This window comes from Xiphophorus maculatus, chromosome 16 (assembly GCF_002775205.1).
Source record: "Xiphophorus maculatus strain JP 163 A chromosome 16, X_maculatus-5.0-male, whole genome shotgun sequence".
Classification (NCBI taxonomy): domain Eukaryota; kingdom Metazoa; phylum Chordata; class Actinopteri; order Cyprinodontiformes; family Poeciliidae; genus Xiphophorus; species Xiphophorus maculatus.
The window spans coordinates 17,632,117-17,658,871 of NC_036458.1; the positions used below are offsets into that span (position 1 = coordinate 17,632,117).

General features: G+C 38.0%; 1 protein-coding gene across 2 annotated transcripts; it reads right to left on the reverse strand.

The window, feature by feature from the left end:
* Positions 1-15,940, reverse strand: emp2 (epithelial membrane protein 2). 2 transcript variants are annotated; one of them, XM_005809158.2, is made up of 5 exons: positions 15,650-15,940; positions 2,438-2,717; positions 2,236-2,344; positions 2,006-2,146; positions 1-1,520 (listed from the first exon to the last, which is right to left on the reverse strand). In XM_005809158.2, the coding sequence occupies exons 2-5, from the start codon at positions 2,513-2,515 to the stop codon at positions 1,351-1,353; spliced, it is 498 nt and encodes a 165-aa protein (XP_005809215.1). In that variant the 5' UTR covers positions 2,516-2,717; positions 15,650-15,940; the 3' UTR covers positions 1-1,350. The 2 variants fall into 2 exon arrangements, with proteins under 2 accessions (XP_005809215.1, XP_023204197.1); XM_023348429.1 differs by having other exon boundaries at positions 2,438-2,739.
* Positions 15,941-26,755: the final 10,815 nt, after the last annotated feature.

A 26,755-nucleotide genomic window follows, 5' to 3' on the forward strand; every position in this document is an offset into this window, starting at 1 on the left:
TGACAAACAAACCGGAATAAAAACAGCAAACAGTGCTCTGCAGCACTACACATGTACAGGAAACAGAAAAAGAAAACTCTATACACCGACAATTGTGTTTAACATAAGCTCTTAAAAAGTTAAATATAACAATATGAAATGCAACGCAAGTTAATACTTCAAAAAGCTTTTTCTGGTGAACGAAATTGTGTGTTTTTATGGTGGTTCTAATGAGAGACAATTCATGGCAAAGGCAGGTCAAATTTGGTACCAGTAAGACATCTGATTAATTAAGGTTTATGATTTTTAGTTGAAAAATAAAAATAAAAATTTTGTTCAGTGTTGAGATTTGCTGTAATTTTAACAAATGTGTAGAAATGAAACAAAATGAATTCACATTCTTGCCCTACAACATATTGTTCCATCCATTTTCAAGTATCAGCTAGAGACAGCAGAGCATAATCATTTGCATGTCCATTCTCCCAGTCCTCTTTATTCTAGTCTTCCCTAGACTATGTGGTCTAAACTCCATCCAGTTTTTCTATTACAAATTAGCACAATAAATCACTGACGGCCAATTTGAACATTTTCAAGAAATTTCCAATTGCTTGCTTTGAATGTTCAAACATAAACATCAAGCCCAAGCTTGATACATTTATCGGTTAATAAGCATAAATGAAATATATTGTTCTGAAAGGGAAATAGCTTGACCAGAAGGGAAGAACCGACAAACGTTTCTTACTTCAAACATCTTCAGTATCTAAAAATACATGACAAACAGTGGTTTAGAACAACAAATAGCTTTTCAGAGAAGCTATGACAAAAGTCAGTAACAAAGAAAATCTTCATTCATATTTCAAGTTTGTCTGTTTCGTTCAATTATAATCCCAAATAACACATTACATCACTGGTCCATCTTTCTTTAAGAAATCACAAATTAGCATAAAAAGAATACAAACCAAGCGTCAAAATCCTACATGTGACACTTTCGCTATGACTTCACTACACTTCTTTTATGCTTTGAGTAATATATATTATTTATTTCTACTGCTAAAACCTAAACTGAATTAAACATACACTTCAAATATGTACACAAAAATGTTGCAATTTATTGGAAAATATGGGCCCTTTGGTAAATCCTTTCGTCACAGTCAAAGAAATTTTTACACTTTTCTTTTTGTGAAAATTGTTGGAATTGGTTGGCAAAAGAGCAAATAAAGAAAACAATGTGTTAGGAAAAGCTGCTGACATGGATTTAAGTTCCAGATGTAAATACTAAAAACCTGATGGAGAGAAAATGTGAAAATGCCCCTTTGTTGTTATGCATGAACATCCAAAAATCCTATCTATGTTGTTGCTTGCCTGTCACATCTATTTACGTTTCCTGAGCACTAGGTACATAAGGCCGCTGATGAGAGTCATGGGAAAGCTAACCCATGCCACGATGTAAGAGGAACCGTAGGAGCCAGATTTGAGACTGGCTGCATGGAAGTTCTCATGCTGAGCTGTGTAGATGGACGCAGAGGTCATCACACATAGAGCTGGAAGGAAGAGACAAAAAGTAAAAGTTACAAGTCAGCTAGCAGGGACTTCAGTGAATGTTCATGATGCATTTATGAGTGTACAGATTTACTGCAGGAAAATCAAGTATGTAGTTTCGAAGTGTAAAATAGTACTCAGATTGCTTTTTTAAGAATCTAATAACACATCGTGTTGCTTTTTATTTAAGATTAACAGCAAATGTCCGTTTTTTCCAGAATTATTCTATACATCTTAACATTTTGCACAACTGCATGTGCATTGATAAGGTATTCACACTGAATACTAAATAATACATTTCACACAAGTGGATTCCATTCTATAAATTTATCATGCATATTTACTGACTGTACTAGATTTCATTTAGTGGCAAGAAGTGGATCTTATCCCACTTCTGGTTTTATGTGGTAGCAATACCCAACAGTGGTAGCAAATTGCAGTCGACAACATCACATGGGTAAAGGGATAGCACGTGTGTTTTACGTACAGGCAAGCAACTGGATAATAGCTGTGAAAATGAATCTCTCTCCCTGTTTGATGCTGAACAGCTGAAGCATGAAGACAAAGAAGCTGACGCAGCACAAAATGGTTGCCAGGATGATCGCAGCCTGAACTGCCTGTAGATAAACTGAGGGGGAAAAAAAGTGAAAATGAGCTTTAAATTCAAACAGCTCAAACATGTGTTAGGAACACAGAGTTAGTATTTTATATTATCACCTTCGGTAGAGTGACTGTTCACCACGGGGTAGCAGGTGCTGTTACAGGAGTACCACAAGTCGGCATAGATTACTTCATGACTGGTAGATGGCCCCACCACCCACCATGCCTTTATCAGGGAGGGATAGGTTGACAAGATTAAAAAGCATATCTTGAAACGCTGCGTGTGGAAGACATATATAGATCATTAGACTGTGCTTACATTGTGAATTGTAGCAACAAACAGCAGGATGGCTGAAGCCAGGTGAAAGAGGATGATGAAGGCTAAGATGATCAACATGGCTCCCCTGTTAGTCTGACGCTCTAGTGCACAGTGTCCGTCTCCTTGGTTTCCAGCTGATTGTTGCAGGAGCTGGTTGGTTCTTCACTGGCTGGAAACTGTAAGATGTATGTTGATGCTTCGGGTAGGGCTACTTCTGAATGCTTGTGCTTTAGGGCACACAGGCTGGGCTGCTGGATGAGGGTGAAGACTGGATCAAAATCTGTCAGAGGTGAAAAAAACCCCTGTAAAGATACATTTCTGTAGTTATATGAACAATTACTGTGAAATATAGATTCTCACTGTAGACCACTTTCACAAAAATTCATGAGAAACTCCTGAAAGGAATTTAGATTTTTCTTACAGGCAACAGATAAGAATAAATTCAACCATTATGTCTTTTTATGTGTGCTAACTTTAAACTAAATGAGAGGTGAAGAAAGTAGCATTAATGTGCATAGCTTTCAACACATCTGGAGCCAATTCCCAACATTCAGCTTTTGCAAACTTCTGAGAAAAATGCTGTGGTACTAAAACAAAAAAAAACAAAAAAATTGTCGTCTCAAAGTCTCCCTTGAAATTACAGAGAAATGTTTGTGTTGTGTCTGCTTCTGAGCCTGTGTCTGAGATGCTAAGCTTGTTAGTATATACATCTGTAGAGTGGGAGTGTTTATTTCAAGGCTTTAATTCAGACAATGACTTGTTGACAGAAGCAAAAACTCTAGATACACAATTCTGTACTACGGTGGACAACAGTATGAAATGTATATGCAGAACAACTCTTAAACTCAGTCAAATTGAATCTACAAATTATAAATGAAGTGCAGACAACGTGTAGTTTCAAATCACAGATTATTCTTCCGTTTGTTCCTTGAAGAGTCCCCTCGGTATCTGTGTCATTATAACAAAAGTAAAAGACCACAGCATTTGGCTATAGAAATCAGCATAACACATGTGTCATCATCAGTCATTTGGATATAAATTCTCTACTTTTATTTCCTTTTAATCCATGCAAGAAGCTATAGCTGTACTGAAGCTTAAACTATCTTATTATATTCTTATAATATATTATAGTAATGTAGCATTAATACAATTTGTCACAGTGCAACCATTAAACTTCATATGTTTGTGAACCCTCCACAGGTATTACTCTTACATAAAAGTTACATAATGTCTTTTCCACATTTTCTGTGTCCCCTACATTGCTTGTGGTAAATTTTAAACAGCTCCTCCTTATAGTATAAGGAGTCCTGGGTTTTTGACCTGCCAATACCAATTTTTTTGTCTGAAATGTTGCTACTTATAGCAAGAAAATTGGCGAGTTGGCAACAGAGGCCTTAGTATTATTAGCTGCAAATGTGCAGACATGACCTGGTGGGTGGATCTGTCAGTCCACCCTCTCTGATGACGGAGCAAAAAAAACTCAGTGGATAATATTATCTTCACATGTAAGCATTGGCCAATCTCCCAAAATTAAAGAACTCGTGGCCAATTTATCAGTGCATCCCTACTTGAAAGCTATCTATCTATAACCTCTGGGAAAATGTGATACTGATCTGAACACCTTTTAGAAGTCCAGTGTTGAGCATTGACACAGGCCAAGTTGTACCAAGGATTTAAAAAGTTTCGGTTTCAAAACTGAAGAAGTGCTGTTTCTATAATTCCTATATAACACGTCACAGAAAGTGTCAGAGTGACAGGAGCCGTCTCTAGCTGTATGACTGACAGAATAAAGCTATGTTGCGAGGCAAAAAGCTGGTCAGCAATTATAAGAAGGCTTTGATTGCTGTAATGCTAATTAGATCATATTTTCCTCAGATTACTGAGTAGAGTATTAACTAAATCTGATTATGGTATGAACAATGCTGAGATTCACTGCATTTATTTAATCATGAACTGATTATGTAACCAAATAAGAGATCTGTCATTTATGTTGTTAAATTTGTGCCAGACAAGTGACCTTATAAATGAAGCTACTGAAAGGGGCTGAGCTCTGCAGAGGAGCTGTTTATGTTCATATCTGTTGGGAATAATATTTCATCCAGTCTTTCCTGTCCAGTGAGGACAGTTCCTCACTGGACAGTTCCTATTTTGGACAAGTATATTCACTAACTTTGGTCAATTTTATAGCATTCCTTTAAATCAAATCAAATCAAATCAAATTTTATCTGTATAGCACATTTCAGCAGCAAGGCATTTCAACGTGCTTTACCTCATATCAAACACAGAAACACAATGCAAGATAGAATCAACAATCAAAACATGACATTAAGTCAAGGTCCATCAATAAATTTGTAATTGATTACGTTTCAAATACAATCCTAAACAGGTGGGTTTTTAGTCGAGATTTTAAAAAAGTCAGTGTTCCAGCTGTTTTACAGTTTTCTGGAAGTTTGTTTCGAATTTGTGGTGCATAGATGCTGTAAGCTGCTTCTCCTCGTTTGGTTCTGGTTCTGGGGATGCAGAGCAGACCAGAACCGGAAGACCTGAGAGGTCTGGAAGGTTGATACAACAACAGCAGATCTTTAATGTATTGTGGTGCTAAGCCGTTCAGTGATTTATAAACTAACAACAGTATTTTAAAGTCTATTCTTTGGACTACAGGGAGCCAGTGTAGGGACTTTAAAACTGGTGTTATGTGCTCTATCTTCCTGGTTTTAGTGAGAACGCGAGCAGCAGCATTCTGGATCAGCTGCAGCTGTTTGATTGATTTGTTGGACAGACCTGTGAAGACGCTGTTGCAATAATCAATACGACTGAAGATGAATGCATGGATGAGTTTCTCTAGATCTGGCTGAGACATTAGTCCTTTAATCCTGGAAATGTTCTTCAGGTGATAGAAGGCCGACTTTGTAACTGTCTTTATGTGGCTCTGGAGGTTCAGGTCAGAGTCCATCACTACTCCCAGGTTTCGGGCTGATCACTGGTTTTTAGTTGTAATAACTGAAGCTGTTCTTTGACTCTAGATCGTTCCTCTTTAGGTCCAAAAATAATAACTTCAGTTTTGTTTCTGTTCAGCTGGAGAAAGTTTTGGCACATCCACACATTTATCTGTTCTAAGCATCTGTTCAGTGATTGGATGGGCTCTGAGTCACCTGGTGACTTCGTAATGTAGAGCTATGTGTCATCTGCATAGTTGTGGTAGCTAATATTATTTCCTGTTATAACCTGAGCTAGTGGGAGCACATAAATATTGAATAAGAGGGGTCCTAGGATTGAACCTTGGGGTACCCCACATGTGACCTTTGATCTCTTTGATGAGACGTTTCCAATTGAAACAAAGAAATCCCTGTTCTTTATGTAAGATTCAAACCAGTTTAGCACTAGACTGGAGAGTCCGACCCAACTCTCCAGTCGATTCAGCAAAATGTCCAACAGAACCAGCACTGTGGTTCTCCCACAGTCCGTATTTATATGGGTGTCATTGAACAAATTTACTAGGGCAGTTTCTGTGCTGTGGTGAGCATGAAAACCTTTCTTTCTTTCTTTATAGATGTCATAATAAACGTGAAGTTGAGTTTTACGCCATTTTCGTTCTGCCCTACGGCAGAGTTGTCTTGCAGATCTAACTGTTTGTGCATTCCTCCATGGAGATTTCTTTTTACCAGACAAAACCTTCATTTTAATTGGGGCAATGGAATCAATAATATCTGAGACTTTAGACTGAAAATCATTTACCAACTTATCTACGCCATTACAGCTTAAGGGTGAGGAAGAAGAGTAGATTTGATTAAAAGTTTCTGCTGTGTTTTCAGTGAGAGAACATTTTGTGATGGTTGCTGTTTGTCCAAGTGGGTTAAAGGATAAAGAACTTTCAAAGATAACAGCGAAGTGATCCGACAGGGCGACATCAGTTACAGAGAGATTGGAAATATTCACACCCTTACTGATAACCAGGTCCAGTGTGTGTCCTTTAGTGTGTGTTGCTTGTTTGACATGTTGTGTTAGACCAACATTCTCTAAAATATTAGAGAGCTTTCTTTGCCCCTCTGTCTTGGGAGTTGTCAACATGAATGTTGAAATTACCAACAATTATTAAACAATCATAATCAATACATATGAGAGATAGAAGCTCATTCAAGTTAGTAAAGAAATTGTCCACGTATGCTGGACTTTTGTATAAAGTTAGTGTCAAAGTTCGTTTGTGGCCTTTAACCTCAATTCCAAGGTACTCAAAAGAGGTGAAGTGACCCAAAGAAATTTTACTACTATTTATAGGATTCTTAAATATTGAAGCCACGCCTCCTCCTTTTTATGTTTTCTATTCTCACTTAAGAAATTGTAGTTAGGAGGCGCAGATTCTATTAGTACGATCGGTTCATTATTGTCATTCAACCATGTTTCTGTCAGAAACATAACATCAATATTATGCTCAGTGATGAAATCATTAATTAATAGAGCTTTAGCACAGAGAGATCTGGTATTTAAGAGAATTTGATTGATAAGACGGGTGTAAAGATAATATCTGGACCCCGGCCTCAGACCTCAGAAACGCAGAGTGATGGATCCTCTGGGAAGTCAGAGGCAGGTGGCTTAAATGAAGTGAGGTCTGCTACGTGAGCGCTAAGGAGAGATGTGCCAAGGCAAACCTGTTGATTCATTCCATCTGTAAATTTAAGAAACTCTGGTCCAGAAGACATTTCTTCATAGGTATTGTGTAAATCCTGTGAATGAGTGGGGGAGCAGAGAAGGAGGTGGGAAGGAGGAAGGGAACCAGTCGCTCCGTCTCCAGTCGATGTTGTATCAGCTTGTTTTGGAATAGCTTTAAGCGTATAGGTGGGTTAAAAACATTACATGGCTGTATATTAAGCACCTCATAAATATAACGATCACAACTACTGTCTGTCTTCTGTGTATTGTGTCTCACATCAAACTCTGTCAATTATGCCGGACAAGTTTACACAATCTGACGTCAGGAACAGCCTCCCAATAACACTTGGAAGCTGTGGAGGCAGCGACCCAAACAAAATTAAAGGCACATGTGTGAAACTCAGACACACACTCAAAAACACAGAGCCAGACAGTAGTGGAATTAGTCTCGTCTGCCAAAATAGAGCTACAATAAAAACAACCTCTCTCCGCCAACAGGAAGCCAACCGTCGTATTTGTGTGCCAGTCGTGCATGTGGCTGTGGGATGTGGCGTGGAATAGGACCTCCCACTTTGAATTGGGGGGAATCAACAGCATTGGTAATGAGCGATGGGCTATTTTATATGTGTGTTTTCATATGGGAATAATTCAAGAATAGAAGGCTACAAAGCTCTACATTTTATTAACTTAATTCTTTATCTCATTTCCTTTGTCTGGAGCCAGATGTTCCAGTTCTGTCATGAATAGCAAATGCCCCTCCTTCTGATGTCCCCAAACCAATTAAAAAAAGAGGAAAGCATTCCATTCTGGGTCAGGAAAAAGTGCATTGCACTTCAGCACAAAGCATGTAAAATCGTCGTTTTTTCCAGCAGCAGCAAGTATAAGGTGACAACTCCCAATTGGCAGCACAGGTATAAAAGCAATACAAAATGCAACTGAGAGATAAGTTATAGTTTTATCTTGAGTTTGCTTGCCCCCTGCCCTTTTCTAATGCTGCCTGGGCAACTGTCCTAATTCATAAACTACCACTCTGGGTACCACAAACTCTGGTTTGAGCCTAATTTCCTTAAAAGCCTGATGGCGTCACACGAATCTGACAAGCTAAAGAACAAACTAAATAACTACACCATTGGCCTCCAAAGCTTACCTAAGCAGCAGGTAAATTCTTTGGTGGAAAGCTTTTACACGAACACAGTTGCATCTGTAACAGCTATGTCATTGTCAGGGAACAGGGGAGGAAAAGAGAGGAGGCAGGAAGAGACGAAAACGATTTCCATTGGAGGGTAGGGAGAAGGACATTACAAGTGTAAACACACACACATTTTTGGTTTACCAAGAATCAAAATAAACGACCAAAAAAGAAGGAGTTTGGATGATTCAACAGCATAACCAACATAGAGTGGAGTGGACATCAAAGCCTGTCAATGACTTGGCATGATTATGTAAATGTTAAGAATGTAAACTTTAAATGCCAAGTCCTATTTGTATGACACAAAAACAAATGTCTGACCTCCCATTTTCAAGTGTCATGGTGATGCTGAGCAATTTTTGTATAGTTTGGTCATTAATTCAAAATTAATCACTTTGGACTGAAATGTACCATGTTAATCCTGAATTGCCACTGTCCTCCATGTTTTACATCACAGGCCAATCCCAGTGTTAATGAGCCACTGGAGTGGAACTTTAAATCAATTCCTAATCCAATGCACTTGAATCTAATGGCTGATAATGAGCCATTCATTTGATTCATGTGTGCTGATTTCTGCAGGCTAGTCTTTTCCCTGTAATAAAATTTTTTCGGGGGGCATATGGGGGGGCTTGATACCGAAGGGGGGCGTGGGTTACAAAAGTGGAATTATATCTTATTTAAAGAGCTTTTGAATTACAAAACCCACTCTACATTTAGCCAATAAAGTTGTGTAGCTGAAATAAGAAAGGGACAAACATAAATTATAAATTATAATGGAAGTCACTTTAACTTCAGCACAATTTCTGAGCTTATTTTGTACTGGATGAGACAGTGTTGCTGTATGTGATGTTTGGAAACTCTGACTTTTTGGAGCCAAATATAAAGAACCACAGAGACAGATAAACTTCAACCACCAACTGAACGCACTAACACATGCAACTACAAGCAGGCACACATGCAGCCATTCCTCCTCTCCACTCAGCCTTATAATAGGAGGCTGGGGGACTCAGTATTTGAGTACAAGTTGACGTGTGTGTGTGGGTGTGTGTGTGTGTGTGTGAGAGAGAGAGAGCATGTCGGCGGATTCTCTTGCCTGGTGGAAAATGCTGACTTTTAAAGTCCTTTTTTTTTTACTCCTTTCATAAAACACAAAGCCACAGACTTAACTGGGCTGCTGAGTCTCACTCCCCCATCTCTCTCAGTGTCCCACTCTTCCTGTCTCTGTCCTTCCTCTGTGTTCCTCTCACTCCTGCTATGTAAATGAGTGACTGGGGTATAAAAAGATCAAAAAAATATTTTTCTCTTTTAACTTTTTTTAAATTATTTTTTTTTAAAAACCCCACCACAACTGTTTTGCATATAGCCTTAAATACATTCAAGTTATTCTTTTGAATTTTTTTGCTTTATATTCAATGTTTGTGGATTTCAAACTTTTAGGTCAATTTAACATAAAGGGTTTTTTTTAAAAGGATATTTGTATTACTTTAAGGATTATTAGGTAGCAATAAATAATTTGGAAACTAAAAAATATCCAAGTTGTTTAATCCAAACTGTTGCCAAACAACGGAGTGTGAAAATTTCCATCAAGGGAAATATAAATCTAATTTAGATTTTTGTAAATTGTAGGGTAACTAAAAATTATATAACTTCATAAAATGCAGTTCAGCAGAGATACACTAGAGATTACTACTCTCCAACTAGAAAAAAACACATTTATATGTGTAGAAAAGGAAAATAACTCATAAACAGTGAACCGTTTAACGGAGTAGTTGACTACTTAACTGTGATTACGATTTAAAAACGTCAGTCTCGTTAAACACAACTAATCGGATCGCGTCTATCAACGGTAAGTTCTTTTGCTAAATGAGATTTGGCAGCATGCTTTATAGAAGGAGATGCAATTAATGTGTTATAAAAAAATACATTTAGTCTGAGCATTGCAACACATTAAAACTGAAACAATTATGTTGGAAGTAATCACTTACAGAATCAATCATTAATGGTAATATTATTATTATTATTATTATTATTATTATTATTATTATTATTATTATTATTATTATTAAAGAATAAAAGTAATGAAACAAACATGAGACTACTTGAAAGAAAATGACCATTCATTCACCGGCTCAAGAACCGGTCACTCATGTTTTTTGTTTTCTTTTTTAGTCTTTGCAGGTAAGGCATGCTCATTAGATATAAAAGTATTATTACTATTTAGCAATTTTATCGACAATAATAGCAGAATTGTTATTATGAGTAGAAACGTGACAATCTTCAGAGTTCTGAGGGCCATAACACACACAGTACCAGAGTTACAGTCAGCAACTACTACAACATCCAAAAGAGCAAGGCAGCGAGCTGTGACCGCAAGAATGTGACAGTACGCTATAATCTGTGGGCTGTGCTGAACCACACTTTCTGTTAAACACAAGTTTCTGAGATAATTAAGCTGCTTTGTTATTTACCTGCTGGGCTGACTTTGTCATCTGAACTCACTGGGACTATAACTGAGCTGTCAAGTCGTAGGTACAACTGATCAATCTCAGTTACTCCAAGTCAGCTCCAAGACTGCTCCACAGTGTTTCACCTTTATGCCACACAGAGATAATTCTAAACGTTAGAATCCACTGGCAGAGCAAAGAAGGGTGCAATGGCTATTATACAGCTAAAGTGGAAACATTATTAAAATTGAAAAATATTTCCCCAGATTAAGGTTACAATTTCAACAGTTTTTTTCTCAGACATAACCTGTGCAATTTTTCATCTTCATCAGTACATTTTTATAACATCAGCAGCCATGGTGCATTGTTAGATAAAATATAAAAGGCACTTCCCATCTCTGACAAGCTAATACAGATTAGATTGGAAGTACACACAAAAGCTCGCAAGAAAGCATACACACACACAGAGCTGCAGAGTTATAGATAAAAGCGGTTTAATGTGTGTAATTTCGAACACTTTTACATGGAATAGTCCACTATCGGAGAAGAAGAGGCATATAAGTGCTCTTATATTCCTCTTCTTCTTAGAGGAAAAGGTTTTCTGAACTGCATGACAGATGGTAAAACACGTACTTTTCTCTGGACAAAGATTTAACAGTCCGTCCAGAGGATGTGACCACAGGATAGGCCCAATTTCTAGACCAAATTTTCCGTAATATGTCAACTTGATTGTGCCATATTAAAAGAGAAGCTTAGTTAAGTGAAGAACCTTCTTTCAATTTGTTTAGGAATTGCAGATTTCACAACTCTAGGTTCTAGCACATCAGTGCTTCATATTTCTTCATATATGAAGTGTGATTGCAAAAGTTTATTGTAATGTATGAAGTCTAAATATCAAAATATTTTTCCAAATTCATTTTTATTTTTTACACATGTATCCAGACATAGAAAGTCATTATTTTCATACTTGCCTTGCCATACATATCCAGACTTCATTAGTACTATAAATGTAGAAAAAAGGAGTCTCCATGTTTAATTTTATGATTGAGATTACATATATAAATAAAATATGTGAAAACTTAGTGGTAAAAAATGCCTGTAATGCCTCTAGATGTACGATCTTTAATGGTATTTTACCACTTTTTAAGAAGTCCTAATGTGCAACAGAGCGATGGGAAAAACACTTTGGCTTTCCATTTATTTTCTTTTTCTGGATGTAGCCTCAACAGAAACCTCACTCCGCTCCTCGTTTATTTTCAGTAAGGACAACTGGTTTACTTCTTGATCTTTAATGTTTAATCTTCATACAATAAACCGTAAACAAGACCTTTAACCTTTAGGCTCCAGCTTCCAGACAGTACTGGACGAAGTATAAAAAATCGAGAAGTATAACCAATTAATACTTCAATTGATCAAGTATTAACAGAGAATTTTTAAGAACCAACCAAGCCATACAGGATTGATTATTAATCTAAAGGTTTCTCTTTGTTTTCATATTGTTAATTATTTCTTATTACAAAATTAGGGAAATTTAATCAAAGCTTATTTATTTACTAATACATTACAAAGAAATGAGCTATATGTAAATACTAACAGTCAGTGGCAATTTTTGATATAAACCATACAGGCCGTTGCTCAGGGTGGCATTTCAAAGAGGATGTAGATTTAAATGGCAATGCACCACATTTTATCCCAACCCAGAGCCTCAGATAAGTTCCTGCATTTGAATTGGTTGGAGGGCAGCAGAAGGAGTCACTGGCCTACGGCACCATGCATGCAAGAGCCAACGCCACAAACAGCTAGCATGCAGTGACTGAACAGATTAACAGCTGATTAAGAATCAACCGTGTCACTCTAAAAGACAAGTACAGCCAAAGTTCTTTTTTAATTTAGAATAGAATAGAATAGAATTCAACTTTATTGTCATTTCACTGTCACAAGTACAAGCAACGAGATGTTATGCAACAATAGCCAGCAATATGCGATGCGTCTGTATATGCACGTAAATAAAACAGTCTTTTTAAAGCGCTAAAATATTTTACATGGCGTAGATATGTAAATACTAGAGTAATGTAGCTGTTAGTCTTGATGGCTGCAAAGGTGCCTGAAAAACAATCCACACACATAAATACTCACAACTGTTTTCCTCCTCTGCTTAGACCTCCCTCTGACATAGGAATTCCTTCATGTCGATTGCCAACAAGACTTTTATGTGCCTGTGTCTTTTTCCCCTACATTCCTCATCTGACAGCCTTGAGTAATGACTTTCACATGGCATAGTGAGACAGAAAGAAGAACTCTACTTTCATCTCCATCTCCACCTGTTTATTATCCCCCCCGTTGTCTGCCTTTGTTCTTCCCCTAAATGCTCTACACTTGTTCAGAGGCTATATATCTGTCAGTCCAGGATACAACCTTCTACATACCTGGGTGTTTAATGTCCTATTTGTCACATTCACACCTTTCTCTTATCAGATGCACTCACATGCCAACACCCCCCACCACAATGGACGCCTTTGAGAGTAAGAATCTTGTTGAGAGCGATTATTCAGAGATGGAAGAAATATGCAATGTCTCGTCTTATGGGTGATGATGATAAAGGGACAGGTGATAGCTCTGTCCATAACTACAGAGGTGAAGCTTTAAATTATCTCACATAAGTTGGGATCACTAGGAGCACCAGTTACAGTACGATGAACTGGACTCATATTTTGAAGCTGTCTGGTTCAGAGGCTAAGGAGAAAGTGTTTAAGAAAAAACAAGTATGACCCACAGAATTGGGACTGAACACTTACTTAATTTAATAAGATGCAAATGCAATTAAACTGTTGGGTAAAGTGTTTTTTTCTGGATTTTGAGGTGATGTTCATTGGTTGCTTGAGTTATTCTTCCATCTAAGGAAAGCTTGAGTTGTTTATTTTAAAGGTAAACCAACACTGTTCAGTGTCAGTGTGAAACTGCACATCTGGAGTTAACAGGTCTAAATTGAGCAATCTTTTTTTCTACATAAGTTGCTGAAGTGCACACTGAAATTTCCAAAATATCTGCATGTATTTGCAACTGTACTTAAATTAAGGTACAAGTCAGGACAGTGAGCAATCAGAAGGTAAATAGTTTTGAATCAATCCAATTTTTAATCAAACCATTAGTTCACTTTAAAGTCTGTCTAATGATATACCGGAGAAGGTTTCAGAGGGACCAGAGTTTTGTCTCCCACCTGTTGCTCTGCACTGCAGGCCAACTGGCCAAAAGGCTCTTACACCTTTCAGAGTCTCACAAAAATGACAAAGTCGCCAGTTTGGAATATTTCCAGTCATAAAAAATAAAAACAACCACGGGAAGAAAACTAACGACTCATTTCTACTGGGTGGCACAACACGGATCGGCGCGGTTCAGTACACTACGATGTAGGAGAGCGTTACTTCCAGTTGAACTCTCACTGAACAGACAAGGTAAAACCCAGATGCTTAGAGATACGTCATTCTAGTGTGACGGAAAATGTAAGGCACTAGTAAGTCTCGTGTTGATCACAAGTAGCGATGTTTATCTGCCTCTAAGTCAATGTGACATCAGTACATCTTCCCTAACCATAAAGTTGATGTACAGCTCAGTGGAAAGGAGACATGAAGGACATCCCACCCATCTTTTTTACCTGCAGTTCATTGCAGGTACCCCATCAGTTACTCCTCTGCTTGTTAGATGAGTGTAGTCTGTGATTAGCAGAATAGTATAAAGGAATGACATTCTGCTACTAAATTCAGTTGTTCATTAAATTTTTCTGTTTCAAAATCCTATTAACAATAAAGAAATATTATAAATAATGTCATTATAACAGTAACAAACAATAAACTACTTTGTGTTAACAAAACAGAGGGAAAACTACTGTCTCACTGTCTCAAAAACTTGATTGGATTCGTGTAAATCATGCTCAATTTAGTCAATGTTATTGTATGAGAATTTCATCTTGGTTTATGTCAACAACATATAACAGAGCCTATCTCTCCAAATTAAATAAGTGTCCCCCCCCCCCTTTGTCTCAAATACATATTGGTAGTTTTATCCACAAGAGGGCGCCCTACGTAACGGGAGACTGCAATAGCGATGGACTGACACATACAAAGTGTAAGACTGCACTGTTATGCATTGGGGCACATTGCAAAAGCAACTCCATTATATATGGGTCTTTTATATAACTTTTTTTTGCTTGTGATAATTTCACTAGTCACTAGTCATGAGTAGGGCATTAACCGCCGGAGTTAAACTGGCATCTTACTTAACAAGCCCCTAAAATAATGAATGAAATTAATTCATATTTATTTTATTGTGCATCATCGTGTTGTTTTAAGAGTTATTGTATCCTGGTGTATTTTGCAGTTATTCTACTGTAGTTTATATTTTCTGATTGCGTTATTGATTATTTCAATTGTGGATACTTTGGGCAAAACAATGTTTTAAAAGTGTCATAAGAATAAACTTAGAAAGTTTGAAAATGAACTATTTTTGATTAAACTAAAAAAAAAAAAAAAGCGAAACGTCTGCCACTTTGAGTTGCTGTGGAACCTGCAAATTTCCTGCATCAACTTAAGAGAAAAAAAAAAGCTTTCCTTCCCAACGCACCAAACATTCATTCACTTTGAGCTACGTTTCCCTAAAAGACACACACTCACTGACAACGCCCCTTTCATCTTGAGCGCCTCAGTTACGAGCTAGGCAAAAATATCCGCGGGCGAAATGCGACAGAAAGGGACTTTTCAAGAGTCAAAACATGTCAATAAATCTTTCCAAAATAGATGGATCACTAAGTTTGGGGCGCAGGTTTCTCTCACAGAAATGGAAAAACTCAACTTTATATCTGAATAAACTGAGAATTGCACGCAAAAGTTGGCTCAACATTTCAGTGAACCAAACATAACCAATTTTAAGTTTACTCACCGAGTTTGGGACGTGCAGGAAGCAAATATGTGTGAAGTTTCCAGAAAAGAAGGAAATAGACGTGTTAGAGAAAGAAAACTACACACAGCAGGAATCTTCACTCGAAGCCCCCTCCTCAAAAACAGACCCCCCAAAAAAGTCCAATAGGCTCGCGCTCTCTGACCCCGGCTGTCGCGAGCGCGTGTGGGAGGGCTTGAGACCTAAAGCAGGGTGTGGTCTCTGGTTGGATCTGGGCTCGGGAGCTGTGCGTGAGTGCGTAACGGCGGTATACGAGGACACAATCCAATGATGGCTTAACCAAGCAGTAGTTCTGCTTTAACTGCGTGACTCTAGGAAATGAATTTGTGTGTGTGCGTGATTGTATTTGAGGTTTTGTGGGGAAAGTGTTTCCTCACATGTGGAAAGAGAAAGGGCTGGGACGGGAGGAAGAGAGACGTTCAGTTAGAGGCAGACAAGAGGAAATTAAAGAGATGAAAAGGGGATGGAAAGTCAGAAGCAGGGTAGGAAGGTTCAGAAAGAGTGCAGGATCTGGGGAAGGAGGAAATGGAATATGATAGTAATCCTGCACAGTGTGCCTTGCAGAAGGATTCATACCCTTGATGTTTTTTTCACATTTTGCCACGTTACACCCATAAAGCTATTATTTGACAGTGGATTTTATGATGTGGGTCACCACAAAGCAGTACTCTATTGTGAAGTGGATCAAAAAATATACATGGTTTTAAGTCTTTTTTTTTAAACTCTTTTTAAAACTAAATATATTGTCATCAGATTACCTGAACCACCTTTTTCTGCAGGGCAGGTCTTCCTCATGTCTTTTAAGATATTTTACAGATACAATCACAATTTTTTTACCCCAGTCTTTTTTGCAAAATACCTTGAGCTCAGTCACATCCAGCTCTGAGGTCAAAACAGAGACTCAAAGCGTTTGAGTCACCAACAGATAAGAGAAACGCAGTCATGATGGAGGATGCTTATTGAGGACAATATGGTTACTTGGGAGAGAGCACATACAGACACAGAACTTGGGAGAAATAACAGAGAACTGCCATGGCAATTGAAGGATCTGACAAGGTGTCGCTGAAGCTGAAGGCTTGAATGCCAGCGTCTGATTAAATACCAGGAAACAAGATCAGTCCATTTAACTGAATTTATCTGTTCCATGTGGGGAACAGGACTAAGTAAAGAAAGAGCAATACATTAATAATGAAAACACAGCAATTTAAAGCCTCCTATACACTTGAGCGTACTGCGCATACACCCAAGTAAATCAGTGAGCAATGCAGAATCTGCAAACACTATAATTTAATTTATGAAAAGTTAACCTCCATTGTAGTTTTAAGTCTCTTGCAGGCTCTAATAGCTTTCTTTCCTCAGTGTCAACCTAAATTTAGCTTTAGATTTTTCACATTAACCTTGGCCAGTTTTCCTTTATCTGCTAAAGAAAAAATGACAAGAAGTAAAATATAGTGGGGGAAAATTAGACATAGGTAGACTGCAACTTTTCCTTTTAGTTTATAAACATGCACCACCCTGTTTTGCTCTCTCGTCTAAGATTTTTAAAATGTTAATTGAATGTTTTGGTTTGACACTGTAATCTTAATATTTTGTAATCCTTTGCTTCTTCTGTCAATTCCTGATTCTGTGTTGGAAGCAGTTCACTTCACTGTGTTTGACTTCTTTGTTTGCATTTTTCTTTTATTCTTGTTTACCTGGGAAGGACTCCTTTCTATTGATGTGGTGTTTAAATTGCGCTCAGTGTTTCGTTTGAATAGAAACGCCGGCCCAATTCCCTGTGGGCGGGCTGCCATGGACATTTTAATAAAAGTTCTGTTGAGGCGCGTCATTTATAGGACAAAGGGTTGGCATTCTTTCAAAGTGCAATCACGATAAAGCAAAGCAACCAACATTTAAACATGGATTTGGTCTTTTTAAAATTGTTCATATCTGTTCTACGACATCAATCGCGGTCTGCTTTTTGCTGATACACATCACCAGCCAATGCACAAACATGTCTTCTGGCAGTTCCTTCGTCATTCTTGTTCATAGCAGAAATGGTTTGTTTACTAAACACAAAGCCACAATCAGCACCAGATGATCATAGCTGTGCATTCATAATAAAAGAGGGGAAAAGCTGGCAAATCTCTGTCCAGCGTTAACTATGTTGAATGATCAGAATGGGATTAGCAAGACTGAGGGATTTTAATGCTCAAAGCCAAGAGAAATTGAGCAGCTAAATGAAAGCACATAATATGCCAATCTATTGATATGTAGTGCAAACATTAAACATTGTTTGAAAAAAAAAGTTTGTTAAAGGAACAACTAACACAGAAATCACAAGAGCTGGAAAATCTCTTTGAATGTTTTATTGGCCAACAATAATTGAATATGTAATTAAACGTTCAAATTTTTTTCTTGTGGCATTGTGATGGAGTACTCCTGCCAACATATCAGCCTTCCACATAGTTGATGTTGAGACGATCAACATATGCCTAAAAATTCAGCAGCTCTCACATATATGAGGCATTTTTACCTCTGACCTGCTGCCATCAAATGACCAATTATCTGTTTGACATGGACCAAGACAGCCGTTGTGCTGAGAAAGGTATTCTATTCAGCTGGTCATAAGGAGATGGTTAGTTAGAACGGCCACAAGGCAATGAAGAGGGCATTGTCATAGCTCAATGCCCCACTCATAATTCCATGCATTTTTCCCGACCAGAGTCACAGTGAGCATGAGTGCAAATGGCTTGGCATGATGTAAACAATTTGAAATTGAAGGTTGTAGCAAAAATGAAGTGAGAACCACACAGTTGGCTGGGCAAATGTTGTTAAAAAACATTAGCTCAAGTGCTGCCCGGGCTTGCAAGTGTGAAGTCTTAACACGCAAAGAGTTTCTGCAGTAGTTATTTCTGAATTTACTGGCACTTTAAAAAACAGATGCAATATAGCTTGAACCTTTGGGTTAAGAATAAAACTGGAAAGGCCACAAGTTAAGATGCTGTCACACTGTTTCCCATTATTCTCAGGCGCCTGTGACTACAAAACAGTCATCCTCCATCCCAAAAAACAGGGAGGATTTTGTCCACATGCTCGCCCCAACGCAGACGCCTACACGGCACGCTGAACTTTGTGTAAGCAAGGGTCGCTTTCACATGCAACGCGGTGAAACGCACTCTGCAGCCATCATGTGTATCTGTGCCTAACAGGAAAGTATTTGCAGGCGTTGAGGCATGGGTGTTGAGACCACTTAGCTACAATTGCTAGACATATTGGGAACCCTCCTTCCTTTCTCTATTATTATGTAGGACCCATAGAAGAAAAAAATATATTTTCTTTCTTTTTCTTTAACTGTCTTTGCCAGTAAATGAAATGAACAGGTTTAATTTTTAGCTAGGCTACTCTTATTTTGGCATTACATTGCTATGCTAAACATGGAAGAGAAAGTTGCAGGTTGTTAGCAGGGTATAAACAAGTTCAAAGGTTTTCCTCAAAAGGTTTTCAGCTCAGGACCTATCGGACAGGAAAGTCATATGGAAGTCGCTTGCATGTCAGGTCAGTAAAAGTGGATAAAAGATCACATAAAGTACACCATTACCCAACTCAATGGAGAGGGAGGAGCCTCCCAAATAATCTCAATGGCTCAAGTTGGCATTGTGAGGTTACAATTCCTACAGTTGTGTACAAAGTTTACCAACAGAAAGAGGACACTGGTTACATGCATAACCTACATGTTCATATTTTATCATGAATATTGGTTGACATAAACAGATGTTTTGTGGATCTAAACATGAAGAAATGAAGAGGATTTTGAGAAACATGAAGTTATATTTTTCCAAGTGTTTTTATCACTTCCAATGTGAACCCGTTGCGTTTGGTGCATGTGTGTGTGTGTGTCAAGATCAAACATTGTAGAATTTTCAGCGAGAGTGCCATCTTGTTTCATACTAATTCTCATATTAACAGATCTACTGTCCATCTAGAGATGAAGATTGATGTTACGTGACTGTGCCTTGACGGTGAAATATTTTTTTCACAAAATTAAACATAAAGTGTATTAGATGCTGTGAGTCTCTTCAAGCATTAAGGATGCAGAATTTAGTGAATTTTCTCCAGCACAGATAGAGTGTATGCATCGCATAGCGTGAAAAAAAGTAATGCTATGATTGGATGAATGCTTCTGTAGTCATGGAAATTCAAAGCAGTGACTCAAATTTATCATACATCTGTATATAGTACGTCTCATATTTGTGGCATCTCAGAGTTATTTTTATTTATCTAGTACAATATTTTAACATGTCCAAGCAAATCTTCTCAATTTGAATTGTTTACGCCAAAGTATCAGAAGCCGAAGAAAGTACCGCTGGAAGATTTTTAGTGAAGCCGTCTACTGTCCTACACCAATGATGGCCAGGAGCGATAACTCAAACTAATCAGTTTTCATCCTTTATGCTAAGTGATGCGATGTTGTTGAGGCTGATGTGGAAAAATCAATAGACTCTTTATGTTTAGTAGATTATCAACAATGAATTCTCTTGTCTTCTTACTTCATTTGGATTTTTCCAAAATTGAGTTTAAAGCTTATTTTTCTTTTGTCATTATTTTTGTCTCTTTGTAAATATATTTGATCTCTGTCCCGTCTAAGCGTCCTGCTCACTTGTTGATCATTTCAACATTGCACAGACGCAACAAAAAGTCCACACATAAACAGACAAATACCTCCAAAGCTGGCACTTGTTTAGCCAACAAGGTGATCCCATTTTCTCCACTTACCCCCACAAACATATACACGTATTTGGGAGTGGTAGGAACTGGTTTAACTCTTATGCCTGGTGTAAGGTAACCTGCAGATAAAGGCGTGGCAAATATTAGACATTATACACTCGTGCAAATATATATATACGAAGGTTATATTTCTACATCACTGTGGACACATATCAGTTACCTGCTATTGTTGGAGACCTGGCCGAAACAATAAAGCAATTGTATATCCAGTAAAACTGCAGGAAAGGGGGTTTCTGAATACAGTGTCTCGTCTGGGGCAAAATGTAGATTGTTGTGTCTTTCTATATCAAAAGCCACCTTTGCAATTTCCTGACGTAAAATGCTTTGAACTGCTTTCAAGCATGAACACTGAGCTAACAGGACAACTAGCCCAGAAAATTTTAGGGCTAATTTATTCATATTTTAAAAATTGACATGAAAATATGGTCAAAACACACAGGCAGTGTGTTTTGAACACAGCTGTCTCAAGGTTTTGACATTACAGTGTATATAAGTTAAATATAGAGCTGAAAACCAAAATTGCTTACATGTTGACTTGTAGCAGATTGTTAAATCTGACATGTTTGGTACATTTCTAGTGACAAGCTTTCCTTTATGCGCTCTGTAAGTTTTGCTTGTTCCTGTTGACATGTGGCTGAGAATGTGCAGCATTCACCTGTGTTGTTTGTTAATACTGAGACTCTTTCATCATGTGGGAGCCATAAGGCTAAAGTCTCACAGCCACTGCATGTCTTCCACATGTATGCATACCAGGCCCACTCACTGAAATGCACACATAAAAATCCTACACAGAGATCAGAGATCTACAGCCAGACCGGAAGCAACCCCCACCTTCCCTGTTCCTGTTTCTCACTACATGTATGACCGCTTGTGTGCGTGTGTGTGTGTGTGTAGGGTATGCTGTGTATGCTCTTTTCGTAAGATCTTGCAACCGGCGTCAATCAGCAGGAGGCAGGCCGATCACTGCAGGAAAAACACTTCACAACGAAATGTGATAAAAACATAGCGGAGGATAGGAGAAATATTATTGGAGAGGAACGAATATGCAGAAGATTATATGGAGAGAGAGAGAGAAGCTGTGACGGAGGGATGTGATTGTGGAACAATGCTGGCAGTAAAACTGTTTTCTTCACCTCCCTCCCTTCCTCTCCTGGAGACCCGGGCTGTGTTCACACACACGCACAGGGATGCAAGACAAACATTTAGTATTTTGAAACACTGTTAAAAGCATATCCATGTGCATTCCCGTGTTTTTAAACCTGAAAAACTTAGGCCAGGTTAAGATAGGTGGACGTTTTCATCAGCACTCAAAACCTGCCATGTTTGCTGCTTTCTAAAAGTAGTTCCAATATGGTATAATTTTCAATTTAAGTGAATCCTTTAGGATTCACTTAAATGTAACAATTAACAAAGAACCCACTCTCGGAGAAAGAAGGATTCCAGTTTGTTTTTTTTAATCTGTGAATGAGTAGAAGGTCACAGAGAGAGAAAACAAGTCAAGAATTCATGCACCAAACCCCCTTTTCCCGTCCTGCCTTCACATCCACGCCCCGCCCTTGCAGACAGGATATGTGTGTAACTACCGCGGGCCACTCTGGACAAAACAAAAGATCAAGTACACACACTCACAGCCGTTGCATTTGCATCCCCAGATTTTCATTCATTTGCGTGAGCACCTGGCCAAATTCTGAACGGAAGCTCAGACACAGGAGGAATCAAAAGATGGATAAACCGAAATGAAAATGACTGGATGAGCGAAGATGGCAGGAAAGTGAAAACGATTTCAACGAGACCTCAAAACTACCTAAAGGAAGCCTAACTTTAAAAAGTGTTTGTAAAGCAGCCAATGGACACATTTAATTGACAGAACAGAAGCAGAACTTTTACAGACTGTTTGATCTCGCAGATATTCCCAAGCCATGCACACTTAAGTCTCCAGATACACAAAACTGGTAGAGACCTACCTTGCAATTGTTAGTGAATTATTTATATTTATTTCTTGTGAGATTTCAAAACTTTTAGGGGGGAGATAATGTTTGCGTAGTAAAAGATGCTTTTATTTTACGGCTTTCAGGAGCGTAGTGGGTGCTGAAATTTATGGTGAGAGAATACTGGAGAATGTTTAACTTATTCTCTAGCTATGCAAAAACAACACGTATGTATACTAGCAACTATCAATTTTTAGTCCTGTTTTCAAAGTTGATAACTGCTACATTATGTATGTTTACATCCTGAAAAAGACGCTCGCCGGCCTTATCTTCCTTCCTCTACACAAACACCAAGACACACAAGGACATATTTCACTGGCTTTCCTTCCTTGGAACAAAGATATTTTCATTATCATCAGCAGTCACCCCAAGTGCTGAATGCAGGCGCTCCACAAACAGACGGGGAGATAATGATGGTTATTTTTGGGGTTATTCTGCTCAGGCAGTCAGTCAGCATAGCTCACAGGGTGCGTGGGCACCACCCTGCTTCCCGTCGGTCAACACACAACCTCTCTGATGAGCCAAAACTATGTTCAAGGGTGTGTGCTAGTATTACTCATGTTATATTTAGTAACAGTGAAACAAAGCAGTCTGTTTGGAAAAAATTAAATATGTCACACCAGTATGTATCGTAATCACACTTAGCAGAATTTGCGTTTTGTCATATCACCATTTTGAGGTTGAACTTGTAAGGTTATTTTGCAGGTTTTGCTAGAATTCTTAATTTTATGTTTTTATCAGTGGTTCCAGTTGTAGCTTGGTGAGAACAAGGAGGAGGAAATAAAACAGAATAGTAAAGTTGATGCCGCTATATGTGGCATCGACTTGGGTTGGGTTATCCAGGAGTGCAATGATCCAAAGCGCACCGGCAAGGTCACCTCTGATTCTGGCTTAGCCTAGTCAAAGTTTGAAGTAATATTTGATTAATACCCTGTAACCTGGTTTTAAACATGCTTAAAAACCCTTACATGTGGTTGCAGCAGAGCTGCCTCTATCGAATTCACATGAACAGAGGCAGTTGGCAGCCTCAGGATTCTTGTTGCTCAGTTCATTCAAGTGATCAGACACAAAATTAGCACAAATATACAAAACGACGTGTTATTTTGACTTTGTACCTGTCTATACACTCCAAAGAGAGACATGAAGATTTAATCATGCCTGCGTTTGTACACAACGTGCTCATTGTGACAGTGTGATAGCTGTTTTGCATAGCACATATTTAATTCTTGTGAGTGGGTGGTGCTTTGCATTTTCTGCAAACAGAACTCATCGTTCCATGTGCTGAAGTGTGTGAAAAACCTGAAAACAAATTCACAATAAACAAGAGATGTAAAGGCCCCCCTTTACACTGACACATTGCAGAGATCCACAGCTCTCTGCTGTAGTGTTGATAAGTTGACTGTTGAGGTTGCACTGCACTTATTTAGCCTTTTTGAAAGAGAGTCAGAAAAAGTCCCATGTGCAGTGTGCAACAAACCAAGTATGTGGAAGAAGCTGGTTCACCTTTTAGCAAGACAGCAACTCTAAACATTCAGCAACATATAATGAAATGGTTTTGATAAAAGCATTTTCATAACTAAAGTGGCTCAATCAATGTACACATGCACTAAATTAGGAAAACCAAGTCTAGTTCTCGTTTCTCCCATAGTGAGGCACAGTAGTTATGTTGATGCCGGTTCTGTGTAATTAAATGGTTAAAATAGATTTGGAAGAGACGACTCATAATGAGCTTATCAGCTGATAATTTCTTGAGAAACAAGAACATGGGAGGTATAATTCTGCAGATTAGGACAGAGGGAGTCCAACCCCTGACAATGACTCAGAACCAAGTAGAAAAAAACTTTGATTTCAGATAAATGAATCACTCAACGCTGCTCTTTAAGGCAGGATATCTAGTGGGGATTCCAACTAATAAAGGTAGTCACCTTGAATGGACTTTTTGTTTGTGGCCGGAACTCAGTTTTAGCACAGGGCTTGTAAACTACATCTCCAAGTCACACCCCTCGGCTTCCATACAGGGCCTACTTCCTTTTTCCTCTTTATTTAGGGGATTCTCTTCACAACATGCACACACTCGTGCACGCGCGCATGCATACGCACACGCACACAGCTCATCTGCTGATCTGCTTATTCTTACAGAAAGTCAGTGGAATTAAAGCTGCTTGCTTTTGTGTTAGTGTGGAATAGATTAACTTTTTTGCTGAATAACTTGGAGCCCAGGCTCTCACCAGTCGGTCAGTTAGTGTGTGTGTGTGTGTGTGCAGGCGTGTGTGTGTGTGTTTCGTGCTGCTCTTGCTGAATAGGCAGAATGGGTTTGACTTCATGCATCAACTGAACTTGTCTTTCTAATCATCACTCTGCAGTCCTGTGCAGTAGTTCTACACAAGACGTTTTTCTGAAATCTAGTAAAGCAGATCTGAGATTCAAAGACTCATTTTGGACTTTAGCTCATTTTAAGCTCATTGTCATTCTGACCTTTTACTGGCAGCATCCTTCAGCTCGTATCCTACTCTGTGTCAAGTTTTCTACTCACAGCCCATTGAGTAGAACCCTTTTTTGGTGCTAAAATATAAGATTAGGTTCATCAAAATGCATTATGGTTGGAATTTTTACAACTATCTGGCTAAAGAAATTGGACCTGTTTGTGTACTGATTTGCCAATCTGTGCAATAGATTCAAAGCTTAAACGGTGAGGAACTATAATCTGAATAGCTTCTATAAAATCTCAAAATATATTTTTCTTCTAATTTATTAGGTTATATGCCAAGCTGGTGGATCATATCCCACCATGGGTGTAGCATGTCTAGTATGAATACATCTGGAGGGTTGGGTAAGCACAAAGAAAACATCTCATTAAACGGCTTCCACAGTGCAAACAGTAGAAGGGTTGGGGGAGGGTCAGACACATGAGAACAGAGAAAGTAGGCTTACAGGGGCATAGAGATCTACAGGCTTATTGAGATGTCAGAGATGTGCATTCATGAAACGTCTGTCTTTATTTTCAGACAAACAATTAAACCTATGATTGCATGTCTCAGAAGCAGGAAAAACAATAAATAAGTGCCTTGGTCTAGACGTTTCCGCACGTTTAAATTGGGACTTTTGTTACTGAAAGACACTCATGAAAAAGTTACTTTATGTTATTTCTTCATGTGTTGCATCAAAGCCATGTTGTCGAATTAACTGCCTTGTCCCTTTTTAGAAATTAAGATGATTGGTGTATTTATAGCTTTTATATGGATTTGTTAATTGATGCCTCTTGTCTCCTTGAGCTCAGCCTGTGCTTATCACAATTTGTATTAGTTTTAGTAAACGTTAAATTACAAATGTTTAATTATCATTGTATGAAAAGAAAAATTGAGAAGTTATTTTTTTAATTAACATTATTATTACAACAACAACAACAACAACAACAACAATAATAATAATAATAATAATAATAATAATAATAATTAACTTTTTTATTTTTTATGTATTTATTAGAACTGGTCATCTATGTAGGGCCATTCACAGTAAAAGAGTGTACAATGATACTAACTTCGCCTTCAAAATAGAACAGATGTGCAAAACATCTGCTCTGTTTTGCGCAGAGCACATGCCTTTTTTCTAGCCTGTGTGAACAATACCACCCCCTAGCGGACACAGCGTTGACTTTAAGTTTATAGCGATAAACAGGTTTTAAAGGAATGAAACGAGTTCGAACTATTGTTTTTTTTTTGTGTGTGTGTGTGTGTGTGTGTGTGTGTGTGTGTGTGTGTGTGTGTGTGTGTGTGTGTGTGTGTGTGTGTGTGTGTGTGTGTGTGTGTGTTTCTGTGTGTTTTACAAAAGGTCCAATAGGTATTAGCTTATCATCTGCTTATAAGAAACAATATAGATTTTTTTTAAGTATTATTTAATACTGTTTGAACAAACATAATATTTCATGGTTATTAGTGTCCAGTCTGTTCACGAATTAAGCACATTATTGATGCAGAAATAAAAAATAAAAAAACTCAACAAGTACATTTGCTTAATTGGTGCATTTTACAAAGATTATCTTACATGCACAGTATTATAAAACAATACTATTAGCATATTCTAACAACATATAATATGACAACATATCAGATGAACTATCATGCAAAAATACTGGACACTGTCCATTCTGTTCAACTGCACACTGTTTCTCTGAATTTAATATCTTTTAACCTACATCAGTAACAAGTAGCGACAAAGGCACCAAAAAAATTTAGTTGTCGTTTTTGGGGTGCCAAAAACGACACAATCCACATGGATTGTTTGACATTTTGAAAACGACCAAAGGAGCACAGAGAATCAACATCTGTATTTATTT